The sequence below is a fragment of the Malurus melanocephalus genome, unplaced genomic scaffold (assembly GCF_030028575.1).
Source record: "Malurus melanocephalus ecotype Western Australia unplaced genomic scaffold, MMel_1.1 scaffold_857, whole genome shotgun sequence".
Taxonomy (NCBI): Eukaryota; Metazoa; Chordata; class Aves; order Passeriformes; family Maluridae; genus Malurus; species Malurus melanocephalus.
In genome coordinates this window covers 68,409-78,856 of record NW_026624089.1, presented here as the reverse complement: position 1 = coordinate 78,856, position 10,448 = coordinate 68,409, and the positions used below count along the sequence as shown (strand labels likewise).

At 47.4% G+C, this 10,448-nt stretch overlaps 1 protein-coding gene across 2 annotated transcripts in view; it reads left to right on the top strand.

The window, feature by feature from the left end:
- The window catches only part of A1CF (APOBEC1 complementation factor), a 29,221-nt gene that overhangs the window by 7,914 nt on the left and 10,859 nt on the right, over window positions 1–10,448 (top strand). For both annotated transcript variants that reach the window (XM_057385705.1, XM_057385704.1), the window contains exons 3-8: window positions 574–708; window positions 1,338–1,468; window positions 2,778–3,016; window positions 5,915–6,079; window positions 9,253–9,350; window positions 10,152–10,422. In XM_057385705.1, coding sequence (XP_057241688.1) covers window positions 574–708; window positions 1,338–1,468; window positions 2,778–3,016; window positions 5,915–6,079; window positions 9,253–9,350; window positions 10,152–10,422 — 1,039 coding nt within the window. The remainder of the gene's footprint in view (window positions 1–573; window positions 709–1,337; window positions 1,469–2,777; window positions 3,017–5,914; window positions 6,080–9,252; window positions 9,351–10,151; window positions 10,423–10,448) is intronic.

Sequence of the window (10,448 nt, the reverse complement as noted above, 5' to 3'; positions counted from 1 at the left end):
AAGGAAAGGAAAGGAAAGGAAAGGAAAGGAAAGGAAAGGAAAGGAAAGGAAAGGAAAGGAAAGGAAAGGAAAGGAAAGGAAAGGAAAGGAAAGGATGAAAGGAAAGGATCATTAAAAATAGGAGAGGAGAACAGAGACACACTCATCTAGCAAAAACACACCAAAAAGGAAATACTGACTGGGATTCACATCTTTGAACATCATTTGGGGCCAAGATTTGCCGTCTGCCAGAAKGAGCTCCTGGGTGGGCAGGATGGGATGAAAATCAAGACAAATAACAAATTTTGCATGTGTTCCATTACCCAGCCCACAGTTAACACAGAGCCCACAGAGATTCCCCTCCCACAGCCAGGAGGATTTCCATTTCCCAGGGATTTCCATTTCCCAGGGAGTCACCTGGATTTTGGAAGTACCCCAGCTCTGGGACACTGCATTATCCCTGCAGAATCTGTCAGGAGCTCAAGGGAAGCAGAGGGTCTCCTTCAAGGGTCATTCCCTGAGAAGGGGTTGGTCTGATCCACCTTTAAAAATCCACAGCTGRACCTTTCTTTCCTTTTTGTCTCCTCCTGGCAGGAAAATGGGCAGAGGAAATACGGGGGACCCCCACCAGGCTGGGACGGCCCTCCTCCGGAAAGGGGCTGTGAGATCTTCATTGGGAAGCTGCCCCGAGACCTCTTTGAGGATGAACTTATCCCCCTCTGTGAAAAGGTGAGACCTGCTGAGACCTGATGGGCAGAGCTGCGTTTTGGGGTAGAATCAGAGATGACTCCAAGGCCAGGTAGGGTGGGGCTCGGATTCACCTGGGATAGGGAGAGGTGTCCCTGCCCATGGAACTGGAAATGGGGGGGCTTTGAGATCCCAGTCTTCTTCAAGCACTCCCACTGTTGCCTTAAAATCAGGCTCACCTGAAACAGAGGCCAGACAAACTTAAGAGAAYGAGAATAGAAACTTTAATACAGGTGCATTCAGGGCAGACAAAGCCCCTTCCTCTTGAGGCTCCACCCAAAATGGACACGGAGTCACAAGATCTTCACCTTTTATAAGCTCTGTCTTATTAACACATTGGGCCTCGATTCTCCAATGACACCTTCAGGTAATGATGACAATCACCCCAAACTTGCTCCCCCCAATTCTCTGTTGTTTCCATATTTTGGGTCTCTGAGGCAGTGATGTGTCCTTGGATTCAAGCTCAGAGAGGAATTGTTTTGTCTAAAGATGGGAGAACAGGAGCTTTAGTGCTGCACTGGAGAAATACGAGAATACAGATGCATGAAAATATAGAAACTAAAAATCCTAAGGCATCACCACCTTGCTGACAAACWTCTCTCTCTGGGCAGATTGGCAAAATCTATGAGATGAGGATGATGATGGACTTCAATGGCAACAACAGGGGCTATGCCTTTGTGACCTTCTCCAACAAACAGGAGGCCAAGAATGCAATAAAGACACTCAATAATTATGAAATCAGGTAAATGTGGCAAACACCTTCCCAGCAACTTTAAATCACATATATTGCTCTATTTGGGCACGTAAGGGGTATTTTTCCTGACAGCCCAGAGCAAGGTTATTTAGATCCCTAAAGTTTTTAGATCCCCTAGAGTTTTGAGGGGAAATCTCCTCTCTCYCTGTTCAGTCGCTGCTCATTAAAGTCAACATCTTTCACAGGAAATTTCTTCCTCACAAAAAAAAACCAAAAAACATATCCATCAGAACATTGGAAAAAAATATTCAGCTTTGGATCAAATTAACTTTCCCCTAAGCAGTGCTGTTTGTTATGTTCCCCTCAGGTTGTTTGTTGTCGATTTATTCTATTCACAGCCTCCCTCATGACAGGTTCTGCAGATATGTTCTGGGAGATGGAGCAATTGCAAAAAATTGGYGAAATAGGATGGAAACCAACTGGCAAAACACTGATATTTCTGAATAGAAAGGAACAGAAAAGGCCCTCATGTTTGTGACTAAAAACTGGGAACAAAACACCCAGAAATCAACAACAGATGGGCCTATCAATACGTGTTGGTTTGATTTCAACCACACTAAATGTTTTTTTGCCAGTTCAGAGAGTGGGATGAGATGATGCCTTTGCTTTAAAAACCTTTCGGGATAAACCATTGTGCCAATTGTATGGCTTTCATTTTTGCTTTTAAGAAACAAAAATGGGTGGTGAACTGCTTTGAGCAGATCAAAGGCACACGGAGAGCTTGGAGGTGTTATTTATTGCTGAGGTTGGAAAGTCTTAGGGGTCAGGCTTCATCCACCTCCTCCACTTCCTTGCCTTGCCCCTCCTCTGAAGAAGTTTTGCATTCCTCCAAACCTCTAAGAGATACTTTGACCCCAAAGAGGTGAACAAAGGAAGTTTTTACTTTGGGGTCTGCACAAGAGTTGGCATCAGTGAGTCCCCAAATGCTGCCTCTCCATGACAAGGGATTTTCTTCCCCCAAAACCCCAGTCATGAGGTGAGTGGGAAGCCACTGGTAAACCCAACAAATCCTGGATTTGGAAAAGGGATGTGGGGTGGAGCACCAAAAGGGGGAATCCCAAAAAGGAAAAGCAAAGTTTGGCTTTGGTTTCTCCCTCAAATCCTCCATTTCAGCTGTGCTGCCTGACTTGGATGTCAGGTATAGCAGAATGGCAGCTTCTGCATTGATCAAGGCCACTGGAATATCCCAAAATATGGTTGGCACCAAAAGCTTGTGTTTTGAGACAGAAGAGGGGAATTTTTCAACCATTCCCTCTCTCGGCTCCTGACCCCTGACAGAGCAGCTCTGTCGTTTCAGGAACGGGAGGCTCCTGGGCGTCTGTGCCAGCGTGGACAACTGCCGCCTGTTCGTGGGGGGCATCCCCAAAACCAAGAAGAGGGAGGAAATCCTGGCCGAGATGAAGAAGGTCACGGATGGCGTGGTGGAYGTCATCGTCTACCCCAGCGCCGCCGATAAAACCAAGAACAGGGGCTTCGCTTTCGTGGAGTACGAGAGCCACCGGGCAGCAGCCATGGCCAGGAGGAAGCTGCTCCCAGGTGAGAACAGGCGTGGTGACAACACCTCGGGGACCCAGGAGTCCAAGGAAGCCAACGTGGCTGCATTTCCTGCCCTCAGAGAGCAGTTTTGGGCCATGGGCTGCCGGGTGTGGGATTGGCTCCAGCCCCTGCTGCAGCGCCGTGCCGGTGAGCCGTGGCTGGCGTTCAGGAGCCTGGGTTTGTTAAAAATCCATCTTCAGGTGGATTTAATTTTTAATTTAATTTTCAGTGTGTCTCTGCAGTAGGATGGGCTTTGTCCTGCCCTTGTCTCCAACACAAAATACGGCCTCAGTGAGRAGAATCTCTCAGGGAGGGGTAGAGAGCGGATTCAGGCTGGGGAATGGACTGAGGATGTTCCTGAAAATGGATATTTTGGCAGGAAAGCTTGGAATGAGGAGTTGCTTTATGAAATTCAGCACTGGAGGCCAGCCAAAGACCATTGTGAAGGAGAGAGAGTTTTAGCAGGTATTAGGGGAAGGAGTCACTCAGCTTTGAGTGCATTTGCAGGGATTTCACCAGTTTTCTCTTGTTTTCYTCTGCTCCTGCACTGCTGTGTTGAGCCCAGCTGACCTGCTGGTGAAAGCATCCAACAAACCTTGGGGTTTGAGATTTGTTCACAACCACCAGCCTTCTTTCACCTGTTTGATACAACAGCCCATGCAATACCCTGCATCATTTTTTTTTTCTTATTGTGGAAAAAGAAACATGATTTTGAGCACTGAATTCGCTTTGCTGCTGTGAGATATCTCACATTGATAATTTTTCCTTTTATTTTGTGTTTCCTGCATCAGTTTAAGCATCTCCCTGATTGTGGGAGCACATTCTGTGCTTTGGCAGGACTTTTCCGTGGTTTTTATGTGGAAAAGGAAGGCAGGAGCAGGCAGAGCACTTGAAATCCTGAGCAAAGATAGCGAGACAGATGGAAGGAACTCAGAGCCCTGAGCAGACATGTGAAATGCATGAGGGCTTTCCGATTTGGGGACATCTCAGTAAACAATTYAGGGAATTCCAGGGGCCTGAGCAGGAGCCAGAATGTTCTGATGTCTCAAGCATATGGCAGAAACCGGAAAATAGTTTCGAGCCAGAGCTCATTGTGTCTCCAGCTGATGTGAGAGTGAATATTGTTATCAAGATGCTTTCTTTACACTGAACCTCGCTGCTCTCTGAGGGAACTCTGCAGAAGAAGTGCTCAAAAATTGAGAGTTTTTATTAAAAAATTGAAATTTTTTCCTGTCTCCTGGCTAAACAGGAGGGTGGAGACAGACTGGGTTTTAGCAAGAGGCAGCGAGCTTAGCTCCTTGCTGCAAGTCAGCCAGCTAATTATTCCCACTCCTGAACTGAAAACTGAAAAAAAYCTCAAGATTACAGCATTTCAGAGAGGGACACAGAGCCGTGAGCAGCCCTGTCTTTAACTCTGGTCACTGACAGCTCAAATCAGTGCTGAGAGCAGCTCAGCCTCGCTCCACAAATCCCAGCTCATTCCCCAGGGATTCCCAGGGAACAGCATCCTTCTGTTTCATTTGATCACTGACACTTCCAATCAGCCTCCAAATTCTGTCCTCACCTTCTTATTTTGGAGCTCCCACCCCTGCTTGGACAGGTTGTCCAAGCAGAGAGTCCTTTTCAGATCCAGCAAAGAATGTTTGGCAGGATTGGCTTCATCCCCTCAGCTGCAAATGAGTGGTTTAGGTCACYTAAAGAATCACCAGCAAGGCCTGGGCAAAACCAGGTTAAATATGGATTTGGGAAKGCACAACAGAGTTTGATGGAAAGGTTCACTCTATTAATTACTGTACAGATAAAGAAGGCAAAGAAAAATCAGATTAAAGCAATCTGGAATGATTCATGTGGAGACCAGTGAGGGAAAAGAGGTAAGTAGGGAAAAAGTAAGGGATTCTAAGGGTTGAATCCCAACAGGGTGAACCACTTTGCCAGATTCAGTCCGGCTGGATCAACAGTTTAGGTCTAAGTTATGTTATTTATAACAATATCTAATCAGGGTTTGTTATTTGTAACAATATCTAATCAGGGTTTGTCATTTATAACAAATCTAATCAAACCCACACTGGCAGTCCTTAATAAATTGACCAATTGAACACCTCTGAAACAATTCAATACGATTTTCTATAAGCACAACATAACCTTAAATCTGACTTAGTCAGATTTGTCTCCAYGACAAATGTGAAATGGCAGCATTGATAATACACACGTATGGAGACAGAAGGAAATGTGGAGCTATGGGAATTCCCCTTGGGATCAGTGAAAGGTTCCCATCTGGTGCTTTGGAACCTGGAGCTGAGCCTGGAGGAGTGGGAACACCCTCTCTGAGATGGGATTTATTTGCTCCTTTCCTTGCCTGCCCCTCAGCAGCTCAGTCCAGTCAACACAGAGCCCCTGGGTTTATCCTCCACACCCACACCCTGTTTTATGCCCCAGGGCTTCTTGTATCCCTCTTTTCTTCTGCTGCAGCTCTACCCAAACAAGTTCAAACCCACACAGAGACATCTTTGCTTTTGCTATTTTGTTCCATCCTGCTGGAACTTCAGGATCCCTGTTCTACCACTGAGGGCATGGAACGTTGGTGGCCRAAAGGGATTTTTATCAGTACATTGAAATGTTTCCCTTTAGGAGCACTCCAGGGAATGCATGCTTTAAGTGAATTATTCCATATTTTCGCTTCTTTCAGTTCAGGAGGCTCCAAAGGTATTTCAGAAGGACATTCCAAGGGTGACCAGCTGCTTGTGGAAGGGAGCTGAAGCAGCAGCAGCAGYGCTCTGAGCTGGGAAGGCTGTTTTTGGCTGTGTTTGTAGAATTTGGCTTGTTGTGSTGTGAAATAGGGCCTGAGCAGGAGGGAGAGCAGGCACAGCCCCAGCACTGACCATGCCCTTTGCCTTAAAGGGAGGATCCAGCTGTGGGGACACCCCATCGCCGTGGACTGGGCAGAGCCCGAGGTGGAGGTGGATGAGGACACCATGTCCTCGGTGAAGATCCTCTACGTGAGGAACCTCATGCTCTCCACCACCGAGGAGACCATAGAGAAGGAGTTCAACAACATCAAACCAGGTAGGAACCCACGAGGTGCCTCCAGCAGCACTGCAGATGGAAATATTTCCCCATTCCCAAGATGCCAAATGCCATCAGGCAGCTGTTTCTCTGCTTCCAAATGTTCATGTGTAATGCCACCAAAAAGCCTTCAGCCTCCCACCCCAAATGTCATCCCATTAAGGGCTGCTTAAATCCCACAAAGAAAGATGATTGGCAACTGGAAAAGATCCAGAATGCTGCATGGGGATGCCCTGTGTCATCAAAACAGTTTGAAATCATTTAATCTTCCTTAAAAAGAGCTGGTGAAGCAGCTGGGTGACTTCAGCCTCCTTCTGTGGCAAGGGATGTCGATAAAAATAGAGTGACTTCATGCAAATCCTTTTTATCTGATCTCTCCAAATGCTAAACTCATTTTCATACATCCCCCCCAGTCCTCGTGTAAATTGGTGAATAATTAGTGCTTTACATTTAATTCATTATTCCTTTGTGGCATATCTTACATGTGCTTAGGGTGAGATTTTTCAAAAAAGCAAGGAGATTAGTTGGGAATAAAAATCCTGCTGGCTTTCAAAGGAGATTTTACTTCTGAGTGGCTCCAGCTTTAGGAAATTCCACCCAAAACCAATAAAGCAAAAATAACCCATTTCTGCAGCCCTGCAAGCCACRCAGTCCATCAGGCATTAGGAACTTCTGCTTGGCGATGTGAAATCTCCTTTCATCTCATTCCTCTTCATTTCCTTCTATTAATTTTTTAAAATATGCTGCAGAGCTTCATTTTTCKTTCACTAACTTGTCCCTTTTGCTCTGTACATGCCTTTTTCTGTGCTAGTCTGCAACTGAAAGGTCTTCATGAGGTTTTCTTGTGTCCTTCCAGCATTTCTGCTCATYCTTTCAGCCACCATTGAGCTGCTGCAGACCCAGTTTTACCCCTGAGTTAAATTTGTGTTATCCCACTCTCCGAACTGTTTCCTTCTATTTACCCAGCTTTGCTCCTGAGCTTTGAACAAGCTCAYGCTCCCCAGAAACACATTTATGCCCTTTTGACACTTTGGTAACAGTCATCTGCTTTGCTCCTAGGAAGTTCTCCACTCTAACAGCAGAAGTTCTGTRTCGTCTTTCCTTTTCCCTTTATCATTTCAGCGTTCATGTTGGAGTTTTTGTTTTTTTTGGGTTTTTTTTTTTTCCTTTTAAATGGACAGCTTTAATTTGGGTGGCTAAAATCAGGAATGGGTGCATCAGAACAGCAAAACTTCCAGCTTTGGGAACACCAAATGCAGTTTAAGTTACTGTGAGATAAAAAAAAAAAGCCAGCAAGGATCTGAAATTATTCCCTCCCCTGCCTTGGTTCTCTCACTCACTGAGCCACATTTCAGCATCATTTACCTGGAGTTACCTCTGATCCAGGGCAACAGCTCATCCAACAAGAAATGATCCAGAGGGCCCCATGCCATAGGAATTACCACACCCCTGAGGGCTGCACAGACAGGACCARGAATGCTGCCTGTGCTCCTCAAGCTGGGATTTAGAACAAATTTCCCCCCTGAAATCTGCCAAATTCAGTGCCCCATGACTTCTGTAGAGATGTCTCACTGAAAAGCCCTGTCCTTGCTGGGATCCCAATGGAATTCCTGCTGCCTGGTAGCATTCCCAGCAGGAAGATTGTGCTCTCCTGGTGGGCTGGAGGGACAATGTCTCCCTCTAATGTCCCATGGGTGGGCTTCCCATGGAGCTGACCTAAGGGTGGGTATCACAATGGTTTGCCCAGCAGAGGTAGAAGCAGGAAAAAGCAGGATTTTTGCTTCAGCATTGGCGTCCGGGAACATTCTAAAGGAGGCAGAAGGGGGATATTCAAAATASAGTGAGTTCATTAAAGCTTCCACTTGTAAACAAATCATCAGCATCTAACTCCCATCACTTGAGGCTTGGAAAATCACCCTCTGTCCCAGAAGGACACAAAGTGCTGCTTTACYATCCCTGTGTCATTCCAAGACGTGCAGCCTGCTTGGGTTCTGGGCTAGGAAAGGCCCATTTAGMCTCTGCAGCTCCTAATGACTCCTCCTGAGTGCCAAAGAAATCCATTTTCTCCTGTATTTTTCTAAGTAAGTGCTTTTTGTGGCAATCTGACATTTCCCTGTGCACCTGTTCAGCTTTAGGAGGTAAGGAGCCAACAGAAGGGCTGTTCAACATCCCTGAGCCATGTTTCCAAAGGATATTTTTAGGGGGTTTACTGGAGGCTGGGYTGGCTGGTGCTGTGCTCCCCCAGCCACAGGAGACAAGAAGAACAATTAAAGCAATGGGTGAAGCTTTTGGCCGTGGGGAACAGGACTGGTGGGTTATTTTGGAGACAGACTCCCCAGTGTAGAGTGTAAGTTCCTGGCAGCAGAGCAGCTGCCAAGGGAAAAAAAAGGGAAAGGAAAACCRTGGAGGATGGACTTAGGGAACAACAAGAAGAAGTCATTTACATTTGAATTATTTCGGGTAAAKTGTGTGTAAGAAAGGTTCAGGCTGGAAGAAAGATTCTCCAGCCCAAGCCTGCTCCCAGCAGGGCCAATCCTCAGCTGTAGAGGCTGACTGGAGCCATGCCCAGGCAGAATGGGGCATCCAGGGAAGCCCCACTGACATGGAAAGGCTGTTTTTAGGGAGAGAACTGCTGCCCCATCAGTCCCAGCCCATCCCAGTACCCTGGGCCGCTGTGTCCCAGCAGGGCTGGCTTTTCATTCTTCCTGAACATCCTGAGCTGGTGTTTAAGAGAAAAGCATCCTTGTTTTATAGCAAAAGCATCAAATTCCCTGCAGCTGCCTCCAATGCGTATACAAAAGCCAGGAAACGGGATCACGTGGTGATGTTCCCACAGCTGGTGCATGGTCTGTGACAGAAGGGGCACACAAGAGCAAAGGTGGTGTCCAACGGACAGTTTGAACAGGAGAAAACCTTTCCAATTTAATGGGAAACTTACTGGTGTCTAATCCCCAAACCTTCTGGTTTTCCTTGAAATGCTACAAGCTCTATATCTTGATTTTCCTGTGGAACATACATCCTGAGAGGGAGGGAAGGGCATGTTGTCCCCTTGTTTTTTTATCCTTGCTCAGCCTTTGCTCTCCAGGGGCTCAGAACCCAACACAGTTGCTTTTCCTGATCTCTATTTCTCATCGAATACCAATTTCCCACTAATATTTCAATGTTTTCCACAGGTGCGGTAGAGAGAGTAAAGAAAATTAGAGACTACGCTTTTGTGCACTTTAATAAAAGAGAACATGCAGTGGAGGCCATGAAAGCCTTGAATGGGAAGGTAAAGCTGCTGGAAATGTTAATTCCTGAGGCTTAGGTGCAGTATATTACACAAAGCCACCTGCTTTATTAGCCACAAAACCCTCCCAGAGGTGTTATCCTGATTTTCTCTTCGCAGACTGCTTTTATACTCCTGAATTTGTTTTTCAGCAGCTCTGTCGCACACAAACGATACATTTTGGCTCCCTGTATTTGTGCTTAGTGTTTGCCCGGCTCTAGCTCACTGCTCAGACAAAAAAAAAGCAGAAAAAACTGTAAGAAAGAACTAGGAAAGGAGGGGTTACCATCCCCCCTGGCTCACACTCACATCCTTGTTCCAGACTGCCAACAAAAACACTGGCAGGGCAGCGTGTGAATGGCAAACTGGGCCAAACGAGGTCAGCCCAAACATCTGCTCCAAATTCAGCTGCGGATTTGCGAGGAGGCTGCTGAATTTAGCCCTTCTTGCACTGCATGTAATTCACTGCAAAGCCGGAGCTGTTCCCAAAGAGGTGCTAACSCCGCTCCTATTTTTAGTGGCCCTGCTGTTCTCCACGGGAGCACACGGAATCTCGCTGGAGCTGCTTTGCAGGGAAGAGAAATCTTCTGAAAGCTTTGCTGGGGAGCCTCTCCCAGCTGGGGCCAGGTTAACCCTTCACCCAACCAGCTCCTCCTTCCACCTGTGGGAGGGAGATTTGGGGTTTTTTTGGGGTGGTTCCCTCCATCCTYCCATCCCATTAGGACATGGGAGCAGTTCCTCCTTGGGTGGGATCTCCATGGGGCACTGTGGCCACCAACACCTGTGCTTGTCGCCACGCTGCAGGTGCTGGACGGGTCCCCGATCGAGGTGACACTGGCCAAGCCRGTGGACAAGGACAGCTACGTGCGCTACACGCGGGGCACGGGTGGCAGGGCCCCGGCGCTGCAGGGYGACTATGCCTACGCCCTGGGCCACCTGTACGAGCCTGCCACCGCCTACCTGGGTGCCCCGGTGTTCTATGCACCCCCAGCCTATGCCGCCRTGCCCAGCCTGCACTTCCCCGCCGCCAAGGGGCTCGGCACCCGCAGCATCCTGCGGCCGCCCTCCGTGCGAGGTAATTCCCTCCTGGTGCTCGCCTCT